Source organism: Epinephelus fuscoguttatus, linkage group LG23, assembly GCF_011397635.1.
Source record: "Epinephelus fuscoguttatus linkage group LG23, E.fuscoguttatus.final_Chr_v1".
Classification (NCBI taxonomy): Eukaryota; Metazoa; Chordata; class Actinopteri; order Perciformes; family Serranidae; genus Epinephelus; species Epinephelus fuscoguttatus.
Window position 1 is genome coordinate 12,385,480 of NC_064774.1, and position 21,782 is coordinate 12,407,261.

At 41.4% G+C, this 21,782-nt stretch overlaps 1 protein-coding gene across 2 annotated transcripts in view; it reads right to left on the minus strand.

The window, feature by feature from the left end:
- stim2b (stromal interaction molecule 2b) overlaps positions 1–20,097 on the minus strand; it is a 79,079-nt gene extending 58,982 nt beyond the window's left edge. The window contains exon 1 of one of the 2 annotated variants that reach the window (XM_049568760.1): positions 18,734–20,097. In XM_049568760.1, coding sequence (XP_049424717.1) covers positions 18,734–18,866 — 133 coding nt within the window. In that variant the 5' untranslated portion in view covers positions 18,867–20,097. The remainder of the gene's footprint in view (positions 1–18,733) is intronic. The other variant, XM_049568761.1, reaches the window with a different exon arrangement.
- Between the last annotated feature and the right edge of the window lie 1,685 nt (positions 20,098–21,782).

Genomic DNA, 21,782 nt, shown 5'->3' on the forward strand with positions numbered 1-21,782 from the left:
GGACACTTTAAAAATTCACCTGACATCTGAGGTACTTAACAGTAAAAAAATGAACTTACTGTAGTGGACATTTCAAGGAGCAGAATTCGAACAAGAGGTTTGATTCTCTGCCTAACCTTGACTGGGCCTGACCCAAACAACCCGTTTCAGGCTTGGGCCGTAATTTCTAAATTTCTGACGCCACAAGTCACTGCCCAAGCGCCAGATTTCGAAGACTTCAGAGTGAGACTGGGCTCTGTGTCCATGTGATCCACATAAATTCAGATAAGATGGTTTTAATTTGAATAATATACATACCATAAAACTTCAATTAGTAGCGCAGGCTATTAGGCTTAAACCACTGAAATGAAGAAACTAGTTCACAACTTTTAACTTTCATTTTTATGAAAAACCCTTTTGATTCTTTTGATCTGAGGACCCTTATGGACCAAAGCAGTATGAATAACTTACAGGGTAATCGAGGAATGGACACATAATTTGAGGCCAAAAAAACTGCTTGGCAACTGGACCAGGCCTCTAATTGAGACAGGCCTTTATTCGTCGAAATGTGTGGCGACACCGCGCTAGTACAAGGGACTGGGCATTAAATTGAAGTTTTACGGTATAGTTCTGTGGTGTTTAGAGTACATTTCAACATTAACATTCAGTGGTGGTTTAATGTCACAATAATGTGTTCAGCTGCTTTTAAGACTCAAATTTATATGACTACTGTTGCATCAATAAACATGTTGCATCTGACAACTGACTGCACACAGATCTTTCAAATTATGAGGGATCATTTTACAGGTGCATTGTCATAAGAAGAAGCCTGAGCTCGTCAGTGGCATGACAACCATGAAAGACAAATATTTGCACCTTGAAAAAGAGCAGGTGAAGAGCACTTGAAGAAACAAAGTGCTGCACACTGCTCTCGCTTCCTGTAAGATTTATACAACGCATACATCTCGTTGGATCTTACATGACCGGAGCATCATTCAAGATGTGTGCAAATTATAAATTTCAACACAGACCTCTGCACAGCCTTGGGAGGGAAAGATTTAAAATGACATTTATGTGAAGGAATGGAACATTGAGAACAGCCTGTTCAAAGTTTCACTCCTATCTTTAAACCTACAAGGTTTGTCAAAACAAGCCGCTGTCTCTGCGCGCTCAGCGGGCAAGGACACGTGTTTTTCATTTCATTTTGAAAAGTGGCACTAAAAGATAAATTGGTGTTGGACACACAATGTCTTGGTTGGAAGACTTGCAGCAGACAGCAGCAGGTTTGGCTTTCTGCCAGTTTCCTGTGTGTGTCTTCCACCTTCCTGCTTAACAGGATTCTGGTGGTTTTTTTAACTTGGTGTCCCTAAATATGGACGTCAGTTTGTAGCTAAGAATAAGTGCCACACTTCAGACAATAGCAAAGTCGATTTACGGAGTTAATCCAAATAAAGACATCAATGAAAGTTTCTGCAAGTGATGCAATACCCTTGCAGAGGATTAACAGTGGCACTTCTGAAGGTTACAGATTACCTGTGTCTCACATCAAAACATAAGTTTTCTGATCTGAAACACAGAAGAAACAAATCATGTGCAGACAGAAGTTCCTAAACTTTTACCAGGGACATACACAGACATTTTGAGGGGCTGTTGATCTAACCTGAGAGGCAACCTTTGGGGTTAATCCCCTACAGAATATCACTTTCTTTAACATTATGTTAAAAATTAAACTAATTTACATACTATGCACAGATATAATATTATGTGCACTGATCACTTAAGTATTTGATTTTAGTTCATCATCAGGCTACTTTTAACTTTAAAGAAAATGCTTCCCAAATAATAGGCCTACTTCCCATTTAATCAATTATGTAGAAAATGGCTGTTTGACTCTTCACATTTATACATGTGTGGTGGTGTGTCTGTGTTACTCTGCAGTTACACCTCCAAAACACTTGTCAGCGGTGGGGTTTCTGTGAAGTGCTGTTAACACACATTAAACACACATTAAACATGGCTTAATAGAGACAATTTCAAACACAAGTACACAAATCAGCTTCACTATAACTTGCAGCATTCACAGACAAACACTTGTCTTTATCTGGACACATTTTCCCCACAAATACAACATGCTAATGTTTTTAGCACAAGCCTATGGCATTTTACATTGTATAAATTAGCCTAGCAGCTAGTGGACTTTCCCTGCAATGGAGTATAGTGGCACTTTCTACTATGAAAAACACAAAAAAAGTTTCTTAACCAATATTTTTATTACTGGTCTTGTTTCAGTCGGAATATAATTCAAAACTAGGGAGAAATTAACAACATCAGCAACCCTGCCATTAGCATGTAGCTACATGTAGCATTTTACTTGCAGCCAGGGAATAACTGCGTACAAAGGTACACTTGTCTTTATGTGGACACATTTTCCCCACAAATACAACACGCTAATGTTTTTTGCACGAGTCTGTGGCATTTAACATTGTATAAATTAGCCTAGCAGCTAGCAGACTTTTCCTCTTTTCATATGAAGCCAGGGACGACAGCAACATTTAACAAAGGTAACGTTACAAAATTCAGCTCCATTACAACTCACAAGGTTCACCGACAAAACAACTGTCTTATACTAAACACGTTTTCCAAACAAATACAACATGCTAACATTATTAGCACAAGCCTATGGCATTTTACACTGTATAAATTAGCATAGCGACAAGCTGAGATTTCCTCTGCTCATATGAAGCCAGTATAAATCACTGTGACGCATTGTGCTCTGTCTCTATAGGGCACTGCTTTCCACCACTTTTTTTAGCTTTGCGCCACCCCAACTAGGCCTATGTGTCATGGAGGCATTACTATAAAAAAGAAACAAAAGTTTGGATATATTAATATAATTTAATAAAGTCTAACTTAAGCAATCATTGGCTCGTCATCTTCATGCTGCCACAAGAGCAAAAAGAAAACAGTAATTTTGCTTTCCTTCCAGAGGGGCAGCTCAGCCTAAGAGGGCCAATGGGCTGTTGCCTTGCCTTTGACAGACCTGTGACCCAGTAGCTTCAGGAAAGTCATTCAGTTTTTATCAGGTCCTCTGATGTGTAATACAAACTGGGCCCATTTCGGACCAGATCAAGGGGAGGCCAAGTGGCTCCTGAGAGCCCACCTGTTGGTCCGGACATGCTACTGTTAACAGCACTAAAACAGATTAGCAGTCAACTCATCACAGCCTTACAGGGTCCAACCAAAACATGAGAGGAAAACTGTTCACCTGCTTGCTTGTCTGAATAATGGAAATTGTATAATGCAACCTTAAGCCTGTATTAACTTTTTTGGGGGTCAAAAGAAGCTGTAAACCCAACGCTGACAAGAAAAAACATGCATCCTTGTGCTGCTTTTCTCCAGTTTTCTTTATGTATCACATTCACGTCTGAGTCTCCCCCTTGTGTTTGTTCTCAACTTGTATATTGATTTGTTGTGTGCACAGGTCACAGCACGACTGTCGGTGGCGACAGACTTTAGAGGGGACGGCATACCAAAGAAATCCACACCGCTCTTTGCCCCTCTTGCCCAGGCCACCACATCACGTGCCCTCTGCCAAGGGAAAGTCCCTGAAATCAGAGGGGACTGCTCCTCGCATCCAAAATCTAACTTTAAATTCCACTCAATATATATACTCATATAAATATAGATCCATTTGTGTCTGAAAGGAGAATCAGCTGAAGACGTAACATCTGATCACTGTCCTAATTTCACAGGAAGTCTCACACTGGAAAACAAACACATTAGTTACAAACACTTTATAGGTTAGGGTCTAATGAGGCTCACAACAGACGAAATGTATAAGATTTTGCACTGGTAGAGACACATGATTATCCAGGAAGTGAAATGCAAAGTGAGCAGGCCACAGTGACAATTTTAGGCTGCTGTGAAGGGCATGGCATTGGCTTCTTCCTGTGTTAAGGTGACGAGTATTATCACAGCAGGATCCCACTCTCATAACAGGACGAGGCTATGACCCCTATCCGCCTTTTATTCTGAAACATTAGAGACGCAACTAACAACGATTGTTGCCATGAATCTATTCATCATATGGCCTATAAAATGGGCATCAAGGTCTCCCTGAGCCAAAGGTGACATCTTAAAATTGCTTGTTTTGTCGGGCCAAGGCCAAAAAACAGGAGGTATTGAGCATTTTTCCTTCAAAAATTACCCAAAATAATATCAAGTTACAAACTGTTTCAGCTCGGGCTGCAACTAATGATTATTTTCATTGTCAGTTAATGTGTAAATTGGTTGTTTGGTCTATAAAATGTCAGAAAAGGGTGAAAAATCCACAAATATTCTGTTCCTGTCATAGCAAGGGAGAAGGAAACCACAAAATATTCACATTTAAGAAGCTGGAATCAGAGAATTTTGACTTTTTTCAAATAAAAAACCTCAAATTAATCAGCTGATTATCAAATTAGTTGGCGAGTATTGTTGCAGCTCTAGTTCCAGCCCTATGTCTCTCCTGATGACATTAAACAGAGAACAGCCAAAGGCAGAGGAAGTGAGATAAAAAAAAGGAAGAGCACCATACACATCACTGTATGTTTTCGTGCCTTTTCCTGCCCATTGGCAGCCAGTGTTGCCAGCTTGTGTGCATCCATCACGGAGGGCTCGCCCAGCCAAGCACCCACACATTGCCAGCTGGGGGATCAACACCTTGACGTGTGGCGGAGCGGGACAACAATAGTCCCCTCCGGGCAGGGTGAGGGCAGATGGTTGTGCTACTGTCAGCCACTCACAGCAGGAAACACTGTACAGCTGAGTACAGTGACCTACATCTCTTACTGAGGCGCTTTCTGCACCAGTGAATCAGCTTACTGGCTGCGCGTGTTGTCTGCTTATGAATGAATTATCTCGAACATACTGGTGCGTGTGTTAGAGATTCAACAATGTAACACAAGGATTTGTTTCACTGTTGTAGATCATTTGACAGCGATTCTGTGTTTGAGGAGAAATGGTGCAACTGTCCTGATAACCATAAACAGAAAAGTTAAATTATAGTCAAAGGGGACCCATTATGCTTTTGCTTATTTGCATCAGACCGTTCTGAATACTGTTTCCAACGTTCTTTTTCCACTTTCGAGGCAAGTTGACATCAGCTCGTGACAGATTTTTTATATGGTCATCTACTCCAGGCACATTACTGCAAGTGCTTGTACTACATACACCGTTACATGTAGCTACATGCTAATATGAGGGATCCACCTTATTCCTGTGGTCCTTACTGTAAAAATAATCGTGGGTGCAGATTCTGGTAAGATAGCAGAAGTAGCAGTAAACTAGTTAAGCAGGATTTATACTTCGTCGCGGTGACGCAGACCTCCTGTGTGTTTCTGTAAGCTGAAACCATTTCCCTCAGTGGAAACAAAGCTTTTATTTACTTTAATTTCACAGATAAGAAACAATAAATTGTGAAGACAACAGAACCTCCACAAAAATAGCATCTTAAGTCTTGTGTGTGATTTATCCTGGCTTCATATGAGCAGAGGAAATCTCTGCTCATCGCTAGGCTAATTTATACAATGTAAAATGCCATAGGCTTGTGCTAATAATGTTAGCATGTTGTATTTGTTTGGAAAACGTGTTTAGTATCAGACAGTTGTTTTGTCAGTGAACCTTGTGAGTTGTAATGGAGCTGAATTTTATAACGTTACCTTTGTTAAATGTTGCTGTTGTCCCTGGCTTCATGTGAGAAGAGGAAAAGTCTGCTAGCTGCTAAGCTAATTTTTACAATGTTAAATGCCACAGGCTTGTGCTAAAAACATTAGCGTGTTGTATTTGTGGGGAAAACGTGTCCAAATAAAGACAAGTGTACCACTGTAGGGAGTCATTCCCTGGCTGCATGTAAAATCCTACATGTAGCTACATGCTAATGGCAGGGTTGCTGATGTTAGTTAAGAATTATATTCCAGGTTGAAAAATATTGGTTAAGAAACTTTTTTAGCGTTTTTTGTAGTAGAAAGTGCCACTACACACCATTTCAGTCTTCCCTGGCTGCAGTGATGCTGCAGAGATGCCGAAATGCAAAAGACCCGGAAACGTTGACCAATCAGAGCAGACTGGGAATTTTCGGAAGGGGGGCTTTAAGAGACTGGTGCTAAAACTGAGTGTTTCTGACAGACAATGAATACAGGTGTTTCAGCACAGACAGTATGGGGACATTAAAGCATGTAAACGTGGTAAACATATAGGTATGAACCTGAAAATGAGCACAATAGGTCCCCTTTAATATGTCTCACAGATAGCAAAAAAATAAATGGAGAAAAGACCAATAGCTCCTCAATGTAGATTACCAACTTAACGCCACCATGCCAGTGAATCAGGTCACCACTGATTGTCACAGCACTTGTTAGTGACTTCTAATCCGATCTCTGCTGTCTGTCACGGCTGGTGACGATGGGGTAAACCATTAAACAAAGCCCCATCATCTCCCCAGTGAGCCCAGTTGAAAGTCAGACTTGCCCGATGCCGCGGCGTAATGACGAAGAACACTCTGAACCCACCGCGTCACTGTCAGCAGCAACCAAGACAGGGAGCATGATGGAAAAATGCACATGGAAAACTTCACCAGTGGCTTTATAAATACACCAGGGGGGAGTCTGCTGGTGACGGGCCTCATTACGCTGGATCACAGCCCTAAAGCCCCTGATTGAGATGGGCGGCAGCTGTCCACTTCTGGGGGAAGTCAACTGGGCAACTGTGGGGCGTCAGTGCGGCGATGCATTACAGGCCTTTCATTTGAGGTTACTAGTGATCTATAACGGAACCCATGCTTTTTTTTGACAGATGGATTTTGCATTAAAGCAAAATTAATGGATTTTTTTTAGCCAATTGGAAGCACACTGTAAACACAAAACTGACCTTTATCAAATTATAAAACTGATATGGCAAACAGCGGCCTATTTATCCAGCTTGTGGCCACCTAATGACAGTCGGTCCAACATTAGCTCTGTGTTCACCAACTCCTCATGGACATAGCTGACTTCTAGCTGCCAAATGCTCCATTTTGTTCACCAGCTGGTCGCTAACTTAGCCTGTAGGCTGTTTGGTGCTGGGTACGTGGTGTACAGTAGATTTATCAGAGTGTTTTTGCTGTGGTTGGAAATAACTTTGATGAGCAGTGAGCCTGAACCAAAACATTTAAGCTGCAGTCCATAAAACTGAAATGAGATAAAAGATACTAAACCCATGGAGCATTTTAGGGACTTTCAGCTGAGAGAAACTGCAGAGCAGGAGGGCTAATTCTCTGAGGGTTCCTCACTTCAAGTAAAGGCCCTGACACACCAAGTCGACGGTCAGCCGTCGACCAAAGTCGAGCCGCCGGTGAGCGTCTGTCGCCCTAGTTTTTGCGGTGTGTCCCGCACCATCAGCACCTCAGCATCGGCGGCTTATCGGCCGATTGAGCATGTTGAATCGGTGGTGGAGCTTGTCAGTGAGAGAGATCACTCTGATTGGCTGTTCAGGTTTTATTCCCTCCCCCCTGTAGTGAGGGAATCTGCCTGTAGTGAAACCGGGGCTAACCGGTGCTTCCTCCTCAGGCTCCACGTCACTCCAGTGCTTCTTCCCACTTTAACCTGAATAACAAACCGGAGCTAGCTGGGAGCGGCTAGCGGAGCATTAGCCGCAGCATGACCGGAGGGAAGCGCAGCCAATTAGCCTCCGCTAGTCTCTCAGCTAGCCCGGCTCTCCCTTTGGATCCGACCGGAGCACCGAGCCCTGGTTTGTTATTCAGGTTAAAGTAGGAAGAAGCAGCGGGTTTATCGGGCAGCTCAGTGAAGTGAAGCCCGCGGAGGAAACACCGGGACCGTCTGGATGTAATAGTCCGTGGAGGTGCTGCGGTGCTCGGCTGCACAGATAGGAAACCCCTCGGCTGACAGGATGTACCACTCTCTCACTCCGCTCTCTCTCACGCAGGCGCAGAGCGTACACGCTACTTGGCCGTCGGATGTAGTCTGTGTAGTGTGTTCAAATGCAACTGACACAGGGCGACGTGAGGCGACGTAGACGATGCAACAGTTGGCTTTCGTCGGCGCTAGATCTTTGATGTCAGTTTGGTGTGTCAGGGCATTAAGGAGTCAAGTCGATGTCAATGAATTTCATCATCAGTAGAAGACTGATGGGAGATAAATGGTCGCAAATCAATGAACCAAACAGTCAAATCTGACAGCTGACATCCTGAAGTACATGAAATGCATTTCTACTTCCATGTCGCTCAGTGGCCGGACAAGCACAGAAAATTCACCATCCTTCTGCCTCCGTCTGTTCAGCAGTCGAACGCATCATCTCCTCTGACGCCTTCTGTTTTTTTGGACTGCAACAACACGATCTGCTCACTCACGGTCGCCATGTTTGTTAATGTTTGAGGAAGGATACAGAAATGCTTAACACAGTGGCACATATACCCCACTGCCAACTAGTGGTCTGGTGGTGTAATCGCATGACGGCGCTGAAACACTGACGCAGAAGTGAAAATGCTCGCAACGGCATAGGCGACATGCATAGGCTACGGTGTAGCGTCTGCACACAACTATAAATCCCGCTTTAGTTGTAGGGGATCCAGAATACGATATCATCACAAAACTTAAGTCACGGTACAATATTATTGCAATTCTAAATTTGTTGTGATTTGCTGAGTATTGTGATCTGCAATATCTTTTATCACAATACCTGGCATATCGCAACATATTTAAAATTGCAGTAATATGGTATCATGGATCCTGTGGTGATTCCCACCTGTAGTGTATGGCTGCATCCTCAATGTCCATGTATTTAATGTCATTATTTTTATTGTAGTGGCTTTTTTGGTACTTACTCTTGATGCAGCGTAACATTAAATTTCATTTTTTTTATTTGCAAATTGTCTGAAAGATCACGAGGAATAAATTTAAGTACTGGAAATAATCAAATTTAGCTTCTCTTTTGATCTAATTAATTATCAGTTAATCAAATGAATGTTGAACAGATTAACTGATTACCAAAACAGCTGTCAGTGTGGCCCTGCTTCTCACAAGTGTCCTCGGGGTTAGTTGGAGAGTTTTGGTTAAGTCTGACCTCTTTTTTCCTCTCTTGGCTCATGACGAACCCTTCAGAACAGTCTGTTCCAGTCAGGGAAAGGAAATGGCTTTGCCTGTTGAGCTGTGCTCCACAGAACCAGGACATTACAACTCGCTCCACGTTCCCCCCGACACTCTGTCACTATTAGCCCCCAGAGCCAACCCGAAACTCCCTCTGAGGCTCCCAACACCACATTAAGTAAGAAAGCCTGGCTTTCCTCAAGCAGCTGTGTTACTTTGATAGAACGTGGGCCAGCAAGTAAGCGACGGAAGTATCACAAAATGCAAATTCCTCTGCTCCCTGCAGTACTCAAGCAGGCCCTGGTGAGATAGGCAAATGTTGAAACTCCTTTCAAAACAGGCCCTTTTATTAATGCGGTCGCTCTGCTCTCAGATAGCCGGTGTCACCTCTGATTTAGCTGCGTAAACAAAGCAATCTTCGGCAAAATTCTCTCCAAACTTGGACAATCTCTGAGTGAAATCGTAGCGGCGGAGTTATAGATCATGTGGAAATACTGTGCATGACAAGCAAGTGCGAGAAAGAGCTCGACTCGTGTTTGCTTTACTGCTTTTGACTGTGTGTAATTTAACCTACAGCAGCCACTTTCTGCATCTGTAAGTTATGTAAAGCTTATGCTAAATGGGGGGCCCCTGTATCTGAGACAACTATCATGCAGCAGGCACATTACTTGAGAACTGGATGTTCCTTGGAGAGGGAAGGGCTTTGTTTGTTGAAACGCCAAACAAGCTAAATACACCATTAAAACAGGGGAAGACCACGTTCACACAGCCTCTCGACCCATCCCCTTTACAAATGCCTCTTTCTCTTTTTCCTTTTTTGCATGTTTTGCTTAAATTCCAAACACCCTTTTCTTCCTTAAGGTGCACAGAGATGATTTATGACTCCTATTGTTTATATCTACCCTGAATTCAACCCTAAAAAACCTGCAGTGTGTGCAAGTATATGTACAATAAAGCACTTGAAAAGGTCCACAACGGAGAGCAAGTTTTTGTTGTTGTACAAAAACCTGACATGTCACATGATCACAAACACGCTGTGAAATGAGTTGAAGCACACAAACAACTCCACGCCCTGTCATGCAGTTCAAATCATGCGCAACTGGTTATCTCTAACAACAGTCAATTACGTGCAGCACCTGACTCAGCTTCTTCGTCGTTCCTCCAAGATAAGGGAAGTAAATTAATCGGCCTGTTAATCTTGGTTTTTAAAATAACATACAATCTCTATACCGCAATAAAGAGGTTGGCAACGCTCAATGTGACGACAGCTGGTTACAGAAATGAAATTATATATCCGAAAAATTAATATTACATGATCATTTTAACATTTAATATCTAAATTTATACACGTTTTTTAGATCTAGTGGGGAACTCTGACATGACTCATCTCTGAAGACAAATTGCACACTTATGTAATCATCCTCCATCACCATCCCCGGCTTTATTTCTGAAACCGAATCCCAGCCTCCCAGCCCAAGCTCTTTTGAAGATCCGAAATCACAAGGGAGCTGCCTGACCCACCAAATGTTACAGCCAGCCCCCCCATCCAGGTCTCACCCCTCACTGCTCACAGCATGCTAAATGGCAGCTTTGAACCGTAAACTGCTTCAATAACAACAGCCTCGAACCAGGGTGAGAAAAACCTTCCTTACTACTGGATGTGCGAGGCAGGTACAGGTGCATACTGTGTGTGTGTGCATGTGTGTGTTCAAATACACCTGCAGGCAAGTAATTCCCGAACACACGCATCACTCAGCAATATAACCTAGTTTCTGAAGGTGCAAATACCCTTGAGTAAGTGTTACTCCTCATAGATGTGATGAATCATACCATTAAAGCCACGCTATCTGGGTGATAATTACGGAGGACGAAAAGAGCAAACGCAGCACAACACCCCAAAATATTTCCATTAGGACAAACATGCTGCAGCTTCAGTGACAATGTCAAGTTAAAAATATATGAAAATCCAAAACAAATACAACAATGGGATTGTGCTGCAGAAAGACAAACAAATACATTTAGAGGAAACAGGCTGGAAATACAGAAACAGTGCCAGTTCAAAAAATACTTAAACTCTGAAAACAAATGAGACAGAAAAATGCTGTATATCTAGTGCTTCTGGGATTGATTTACGACGCAAGAGAAAGAGACCAGATGAGAAAGTGTTATTTGGGGTTTTTTTGAGGCGGGAAGACATAAACATCACAGATATACTTTCTTTTCTCTTTTTAGCAACAGATACACGTAACTAGCATTAGCTTGACACCGATTGTTTTGCAGCATGCTTGCTGTTTTGGCTTTTTGCAGCATGTTTCAATTTTTGTATTTCTTTTGCGTAGGCCTACTTAATACTGTTATCTGTATTCATTCATCATATGACGTGCCCTTTTGACTTTGCAATGAATTACTTTAAAAAAAAAAACAACTTTTATTCTTTATTTTATTTTTGTATCTATTTTTATTTTTTTACTCTTTTATATTTGAAATCTGCTTCCTGTCCGTCCACCATGTCTATTCCAAATGAGAAATGGCAAAAAGGAATAAGTAAAAACCGAAATGGACATTTTTCATTTGGGAAAAAAAAACCACACAAATAGACCACTTGAGTTCGTTTTTATTTTAAAATGAAAAAAAAAATAAAGCAAAAAAAATGAAAAAGGAAAAAAGGAATTGCCACAAAACACAAACAAACTGCTTTAAATTGGTTGTTGTTTTTTTTATTCTGCAACAAAAAAAAAGGAAAAATGGCTCTGTTTTCTCATTTTTCGTTAATGCTTTAAAACAAACAAACAAACAAAAAAAAAACGGTTAAATTTTGGTTTGGTTTGTTTTTAAATTACAAATGAATTACGCAGTATCCAGTGACACCTGGTCCGTTTTGATTTTTTTGACTTGGCATCGTTGCTGCATTTGCCCTTTTCAGCCACCGTAGATAATGCTAAGTGTTATGCCATCTGTTAATACCACCTAGATTACTTTTGACCAGTTACCCATGTCAATCTTTAGGTTATTTTGCTAATCTAAAGTTTACAGCACTGCGCATCGCCTGGGTCTGACCACGAGCTAGCTAGGAGCGCCGCTCATTTGGTGACTGCGGCTAATACGCCACCCTGACTGAACAGGTAAGCTGCGGAAAAACTGCGCCTTCCCTCCTCCCCCAGTGAGAACGCAGCTCAGTTTTGAGCTGTAAACCCCCCTTAGCATTGTTATCACTATTAGCACTGTTAGCACTGTTAGCAGTGTAAGCATGGCTGGAAGTGCTAACCAAGTTGCTGATGCTAAAGGGGTTTTAAGACACAAAATGAAGCTGCTTACTCAGCAGGGAGACTAGAGGGTGGCCACCATGTTTGTTTTAAAAACCAGTCAGGAATGAGCAGTGCCGCTAGTTCCCACCTGGCCTCAGTGATGCCCAGTACGAAAAAGCCAAGGCTAGCTAACCAGCCGACCGCAGGGTGAGCAGTGGGCAACATATGTTTGCATGCTAACACGGCTAGCCAGCAGACAGCAGAAAATAAAAGGCAAAACATTATTACATCAAACAACATTAAAATTTCATCATCTATAAATGGATAGCACTTTAAAATGTGGTGCTAAAGCTCATTTTCGCGTTTTCTTCTTTAAAGTTGACCAGTAATGGGTGTCAAGCTATGACAAGCTAATTTAACCACAACTGACATCCCAACTAACATTACGTACTAAACTTAGCTAAAATGCAATGATACAGTAACAGTAACACAAGCGGAAAAGAGTCACTAAACGGACGTAGTAGAGGTGGGGATGGTGGATGGCACAGCAGTTGATTGCCAAGCTGTAGACCGTTGTTCGAGACCAACAAACAACAAAACCACTTGTTTTTAGCCACCAAACGTGGATGTTTTTTAGCAACCCATAGCTGTGTCTCAACAAGGGATAATGCCACGAAAATCAGTTGGTTTTTAACCGAGGTATCGCTATGTTTCCTCCCGGGTTGAGCCACCAAAAGTGGGTATCTAAAGCCAAAACATGATCTTTTCCAACCATAACAAAGCGTTTTTGTGCGTAAACCTAATCACACATTAACCACAGCATTGTTGAAATTTCAAGTTTAAATGTGTCTGCTACATAATAATGTACAAATGTAACACCTGTTAGAGACGCACCATAATATCAGTATGTCATGAGTATCGGCCAATATCGGCTGCTGGTGGGCCATCATAATAGGAATACGCATGTATAATATGATGTTAATTCCACTACAGAGGAGACTTGATGATCACTAAAATTAGGTGGGGGGAAAAAAGCGGATGTATCGATATCACTATCGGTTACTGGTCAAATGAGTTGTTACGTATCGGCATATCAGATATTGGCAAAAAATCCAATATCGTGCATCCCTAATACCCTTGGTTTGCAGAAACGTACAATGCCAATATTTATTTTGGCTACTGGGACGAGATACGCAAATATCTTCCACCTTCAAACCAAGATTAAATAGTATTTAAGCAGCAAAACAAACAATTCAGAATTCACTTCAGCAGCTGTTAATCTATAAAGGAAACTGTGCAAACAGGAGCTACCTGGGGACACACACACACTCACACACACCCACAGCCTTGTGTTTTCCTCGCCTGACGCCAAGACCAGTGACAAGGCAGCTGACCTTTCCACGCAGCCGGCTGGGAAATGGGTAACGCTGCGGTCATGTTTACTGACACTGAATTAAGTCACCACTATCCCTGCATCCACTGCACTTCATTGTTCACAGGGAGACGTCGTCCAGTGGCCCCGTTTAGCACTGTCGGGCTGCTGTTGTTGTGTAAAAGGGCAAGTCTGCTTTTGCCTTATTAATCAATATACTGTATATCCAGGGTTTATTTTCAGGAGCTGCTTAACACGTGTACACAGACAGTCATGAATGCTTAACAGCTGTCTGGGACGAGGTTTATTACTTTCTCCCGCAGCCTTAAACAGACAGGCAGGGGATGTGTCAGATGAACATGAATATATAGATGAGTCTATAGGCCTCCATTTACAGGGTTTGTCTTCAGCTGCAGCGCCTCACTGTCTATTGTCAATGTTGGTAGAACACAGATATCATTTAGTATTCGTCCCAAAACATATGCTCGAAAATAACATTTTAAATGAAGCATCATTGGATTACACTTGCTAATATCTGCATCAGTGTCGCTTTGTTTGACACTTCTGGCCTCCTCCGGTGGCCGTCATCATTTTGTTCAGTTGTCATGGAGATGGTTCAGTTGTTATGACATGAGCTAAGTATGGGATTTCAGTCACATGATAACAGGAGGTCAGTTATGGAGGGGAGATCATCACCAATGTTTCTTCTCAAGGGTGGTCGACTGTATCATCTCCATGACAACTGAATTCCTCTTCTGATGTGGGTAGACATAAGGCTAGCAATTTTCCAATAAGTAGAACTCAGTTTAAAGGTCTCGTTGAAAAAATACATAAAAATTACGACTGATTTAATCATTTAAAAACTTATTTCGGATCCAAAATAAATGTTTTATTTACCCTGAGGTGGCCACTTTTCTTCCTAACCTGTAAGCTCAGCTAGCTAACGTTAACCTTAGCTAGTTAGCACTGTTGCTGCCGTTACACAGGTTAATACTTGTGCGTCAGCTCTAAGAAGACCCTACACTGTAACCCACAAATGTAGTCAACGCCGTTGTGAGCATTTATACTGCGGAAATGTGTCTGTGTCACTCTTCAGTTACACCTCCAAAACACTAGTTGATGGCGGGGTTTCTGTGAAGTGCTGTAAAGTTTAGTTGATTCAAAACACACATTAAACACACATTAAACATGGCGTAAACACACATTAAACACACATTAAACATGGCTTAATAGGGACAATTTCAAACACAAGGACACAAATCAGCTTCACTATAACTCGCAGCATTCACAGACAAACACTTGTCTTTATCTGGACACATTTTCCCCACAAATGCAACATGCTAACATTATTAGCACAAACCTATGGCATTTTACATTGTATAAATTAGCCTAGCAAGTAGCAGAGATTTCCTTTGCTCATATGAAGCCAGGATAAATCACACACAAGACTTAAAATGCTATTTTGTGGAGGCTTTATGGCCTTCACAATTTATTGTTTCTTATATGTGAAATTAAAGTAAATAAAAGCTTCTTTTCACTGAGGAAATGGTTTCAGCTTACAGAAATAGAAAGGAGGTCTGCGTACGGCCTAGGCTACCGCATAGAGGCAGCTGGGCAGTTCAACATTTGCCCAGTTAGCACGAGCTAACACAGCAGCAGCGGCTAATATCTGACACAAAGCCATTAAACAGTCCCAACAAACTAAACCAACAGCAAAACGGCTAAACTTTGTTGTTCAACTCGTTAATAACCATTACGTAGCATTAGCCAAATGATGCAACCAGTTAGCCCTGTTATCGTGTATGCGGGGTGCGTTGACTCTTACTAATTGTTTGAGTTTTTTTGTATGGAACTCAATGAACCTACAGCCTGCAGCCAGTTAGCTTGTAGCTTAGCATAAAGCCTGGGAACATGGGGAAACAGCAAACCTGACTTTGTCCAAAGGTAACAAAAGGTTATCAAAAACGTCATACCTTGTTTAATTCATGAAAAAACTGAAGTGTAAAAACACCAATCACCCATTTTACAGTTAGTTTTGTGCCTGAATATTTCTTGGCCAGGACCAGTAACTTCCTGCACTTTCCCAAAATATTAATTTAAATCATAATTTGTGTTTGGAGCTTTGTTAACAGACTCAGAGGGGCTGTGTCAAACTGTGCAATGCAGGTAAAGACGTAAAAGGCCTAACTAAATCTATGCAGGATTGTAAAAACAGATACCATCCACTCCAGTTACTACAGATACCTTGAGTATTGCTTGACTTGAGTCTACGGTCACTTTCAATCATAGTGTCTGTGTTACTGACAAACATTGAGGTTGTCTCTGAGTGGATGAAAGCGAGTGGTTTCCATGGTGAAAGCAGAACTTCAAAGACTATTAAAGGAAGCAATCCACATGTAAAAACCCAACACTATCAGAGTGAAACTTTAGCTTACGAACATATCAGCATCATTCAGATATCTGTGATATTACCTGATTCAGTCAGGTGCATTGAGCTGAATATATGCTGGCAGAAATTTCAAGTTTTCAACATATATGCAGGACTAAAACTACATGTGACAGGTTTTAACTGGAACCACAGGTTACACACTGCACACGCACACCTATATATTTACACTTCTATGGATTGTGTCAATACACAGTTGTGTGCATATGTACATTTACACACTGACACTGTGTGTTTTGTCTGCCATGATGTTTTTACCTTGGAGCGTTTAGGTGCTTAAACCCAAATTCTTGCGACACAGCTTCAGCTAGATGCCTTTTGAATATATATATGTTACATCTATGTAACAGTGTTTATTGGTGTTGTCACTTTTAAATAATAAGATATATAAAATAAAAGAAACAGCACTAGTCTGGGCCTTTAGGTTAGGAAAACTGTCAAAAGCCTGTTAAATGGATCAATATTGCAGGGTGAAAACAGATGCAAATGGATGGAAATCCTCCTCTCGTCAGGTCATGTCAATAGCACATGTCGGAGGGGGGTCACCTGTGGGATTCTGGCAACGATCAGCAAAACACCTGTGCAAGTAGCCTCACTGAATATATAAAACTGCGGCTGAGACACTGACAAAGATACAAAACTTGAGTAGGTTACGAATGGATCCACTGGTCATAGAGACTGTATAGATATACATTTAAACAATCATGTGTACATGTACATAAACACATGGACACAGCTGATTTTCCTTAACCGCTTATCCTGTTAGGGGTCACAGGGGGGTCTAGAGTCTATCCTATTTTGGGAGAAAGGCACCCTGGACAGGTCACCAGACTATCACAGGGCTTACACATAGAGACAGACGGACAATTTAGAGTCACCAGTTAACCTGCATGTCTTTGGACTGTGGGAGGAAGCTGGAGTACCTGGAGGAAACCCACGCTGACAAACTCCATACGTACGGGCCCCCAAAACCTGGGTTCGAATTAATTTTCGTGTCTAAAATGTCATCTTGTGTTACTGGGAGCCAGAATAGAAGGAGTCATGGCTCAAAACTTAAACTTTATTAGCTAACGTTAGCTTCGATAGCAAAACAAAATGGAGGAAACCGTTCAAGTGTGGTCCTCCTTTGTAAGATTGGCTTCCTGTGACATCATCCATCCACTGAGTGAGAGCATACAGGTCGGCCAGTCTGGTCCCGTTGGTCAGTGTTTACTTTTTCACGTAAGACTTGCGGCCCCGGAGAGTGAGTGACCTGACATGGTGCGTTCGTAAATTCCGTTGGATGCTCTACGCTAAAATGAGAGCCCTGTTGGTCGAAGAACCGGGGAGTTATATTTCTACATGAATCACACATTTACTCCGCTCTGCACTCTGCTGCTCCGTCTCCCTAGACAGAGTGCAGAGAGTGCGCTCTGCCACTTTAAGAGTGCGGTGCTCTGGATAACCGAACAGCACTTCCGACAGCGCTTCAACTTTACGAACGTTCCAGTTTGCGCCAGAGTGCACTCCGACATTTTGAGAGAGCATTTCTGAACGCACCACTCGCATCATCTTCCTCCACTGTCTAAAACAAGCCAACAGAACTTGCTAGCTAGCACTAGCTAACGTCTGTGGAGGACTGTTTTGCCTCCAGCTAAGCCCCGCCCACTGAAAAGCATCACACTGTCTACCAACAGTGAAAGGGTCTAGTCTATAAATACTGTGAAAGCATCAAAACACTTTGTCTAAAGAGAAATGCACAGAGTTCGCATTCATTAACAATGCCTTGCTGTGAATTTGTGATGTCACAAGTATACCAAATAGAGACACACATTCTTCATGTGTGCTTTCGTATTTCCTGTCGAAATATTTTGCAGTGTTTCCCGAATAACATCAGCTGACAGGAAGCAAACATGGACCCAAGCTGTTGCATCGCACTGTAACTCCAGTGAAACCTTCTTTAAAGATAGGAAAACGGAGCGTTTGAGACAGACGGTGATTGCAGGTGTATTCAGACACACCGTATGAAAATAATAACGTGTTTCTTGAACATTAACGCATGTACACGTGTTCAGGTAGAACAAAAACACAAATATGAACCTAAATGTGAGATTAATGGGGGGCCTTTAAGTTGGGGCAAATGTCAGAAGAGTGTACAAAATGTACAAAAGCCTGTTAAAGGGATCAATAGTGCTGGGTGATACAGATGCTTCTCATTATGTCAAGAGAGAAGGGGGGTCACCTGTGGCCTTGTGGCAATGACCAGCAACACAAGTGTAAACACAGAGGGAACCCTGACATGTTGCATGATGCTATCGTGTATGGCTGCACCTCCACAGCATCCTCAGTGACACATGAAGGGCACCATTACAGTAAATCCCCTCAGTGAGGATGCAGCCTGCATTCCTGTCATGTCATGCATTCCTCAGCAATGTACAGAGGTGGAGAGAAGGAGAGGAGAAGGGCTGTCGACATAAAATGCATCACTTGCGCAGGACATTCCCCGAGAAAGCCACAGGGAGCAAGGAGAGGAGGAGGAGGAGGAGGAGGAGGTATGGAGACACTTGTACACCCCGACATGGACTGCGCTTACCTGTGGTGGCTACGTTTGCAGCATCAGACGACTGGCTGGGTAGATCATTCGAGTAAGTGCACTCCGAGCTCAGTACCGCATAGATGACGAGTCCACGTAGCAATACATTCAATACCTTGTGGATGTAACTCATGGTGGAAAAATGAGCTGGAGGAGGGGTGCAAAAAAAAAAAAAAAAAGCTTCGTATCCGTGGGGATGACTGGGGCAATCCCGAGATTTAAAAAAAATCAGGTTGAGCCAAAAATAAATAAAAAAAAATACCAGTCTTTTTTTTTTAAAAAAAAACGTGAAGTTAAATAAAAACCCTACCAGCTAACGCATAAAAAATAAAAATAAAATACCTGCAAAATAATAGTTCATCGTGGGACAACTTTGAAATAAGAGCCCCTTCAAAAAAAGACTCTAATGGGTTTACTGTCTGTGTCAGAGGGGTGACTGCTGCTGCCAGCTACGACATGCCAGTCCCCCATGTCTGATTTAGCGATTTAACAAATATATTTTAGCAGAAACAGAAATAAAATCCCGGACACAGAGGAGGAGCAGAGCACATGCAGCCTCTGTGGAGGAACCCCCGCTCCAAAACAAACACAAAAATGGTAGTAGAGGTTTTTTTGCGGTGCGTATCCGTGCGCTCAAATAATAAAAAATATAGTGCTGTGTTAAATCCTTACGTGGGCCTGTGAGTTGGAGGCAAACAGTCTCTGTACTTCCACGTACAGTACACAAACACCGGGGACAGCTTCAGCATATTGAACTCGCAGCGTCTCATAGGTCCGCCTCTTCACGCCGAAGTAGCAAATCCCATCGCATCAAAAAACCCACTCGAGTCCCCGTCCTCCGTGTCGCCCGATCCGTCCCCGACCTACATCGACCGCACACGACATCCGCCTACTTCCCAAATGAAGTTTTTAAGTCAGCTTCTCGCGGCGCGGTGTGATACTGTGTGTCCTGCTGTCATATCAGCTGCTCGCCGGCCGATGCAGACGGAGGGGAGGGAGAGCCGAGCGGGGCGGAAGTCGCTATGCAAAACGGTTTGACATCAGGAGGAGGAGGAGGAGAGGAGGAGGAAGAGAGGGGGTTTAATTTGGCCACGACTGCTGCTGCTGCTGCTGCTGGAGGTGGAGGTAGTGGTGGTGGTGGTGGTGCGCGAGACACAAGCGGAGGGATTTGTTTTTGTTTTTAACGGGGAATTCAGCCGGGTGTCACTCCCACGCTCTACCCGGTTTCACGCCGTGATAGTGGGCGGGAAGCTCACGGCTCACCCGGTGTTGTTAGCTAACCTCACAGACAGTCTGTAACCGGAGGAAACCTCCGCTAAAAGTTTTTAATTCAGCCGCAGTGACACGGAGGATGGTACCCGCTCCTACCCGCTGCATTGTTCTACACTTTTCCGGGGACATGCAAGTTTCTCTGCCGGCTGAGCGCTCTGATTGGCTGCAGTGTCCCAACATGGCAGAAGCTGATTGGCTGATTCGGGCAGCACTTTTTTTTGTCGCTTTTAAAGATGCTCAGCGCGGGAAAATAAACTTCATGTAAAAAATAATAATGTGTTGTTTGGATTCATATGAGAGGAATCTTTTTATTACTTTACTTATTATTTTATTTTATTTAAAAATAGCAAGAGCCATTGTTACCAGAGCTTTATCAAGCAATACATATCCCCCATTTCCAGCTGTGTAATATATAATGTAAAATATATGTTTGTGTATATATATATGTGTGTGTGTGTGTGTGTGTGTGTCTCTCTCTCTCTATATATATATATATACATATATATGTATATACATATATAGTTACAAAGCAACGTCAATATAATATATAATTAAAATATATATATATTTATAGCTATATATGTAGTAACAGAGCAAGGAAAATATAATACAATGTAATACTGCAACATATATACATATATAAAATATAAATACATATGTGTGTGTGTGTGTGTGTATATATATATATATATATATATATATACATATATATTATTTTATATTATTGTATATACATATATAGTTACAGAGCAAGGTAAATATAATATATAATTAATATATATATATATATATATATATATATTAATATATATATATATATATATATATATATATATATATATATTAATGTATATATATATCTCTATATATATATATATTTATAGCTATATATGTAGTAACAGAGCAAGGAAAATATAATACAATGTAATACTGCAACATATATACATATATAAAATATATATACATATGTGTGTGTGTGTGTGTGTGTGTTTATATATATATATATATATATATATATATACATATATATTATTTTATATTATTGTATATACATATATAGTTACAGAGCAAGGTAAATATAATATATAATTAATATATATATATATATATATATATATATATATATATATATATATATGTATATATATATAAATATATATATATATATATATTTATAGCTATATATGTAGTAACAGAGCAAGGAAAATATAATACAATGTAATGCTGCAACATATATAAACATATACAGTACAGGCCAAAAGTTTGGACACACCTTCTCATTCAATGCGTTTTCTTTATTTTCATGACTATTTACATTGTAGATTCTCACTGAAGGCATCAAAACTATGAATGAACACATGTGGAGTTATGTACTTAACAAAAAGGTGAAATAACTGAAAACATGTTTTATATTCTAGTTTCTTCAAAATAGCCACCCTTTGCTCTGATTACTGCTTTGCACACTCTTGGCATTCTCTCCATGAGCTTCAAGAGGTAGTCACCTGAAATGGTTTCCACTTCACAGGTGTGCCTTATCAGGGTTAATTAGTGGAATTTCTTGCTTTATCAGTGGGGTTGGGACCATCAGTTGTGTTGTGCAGAAGTCAGGTTAATACACAGCCAACAGCCCTATTGGACAACTGTTAAAATTCATATTATGGCAAAAACCAATCAGCTAACTAAAGAAAAACGAGTGGCCATCATTACTTTAAGAAATGAAGGTCAGTCAGTCCGGAAAATTGCAAAAACTTTAAATGTGTTCCCAAGTGGAGTCGCA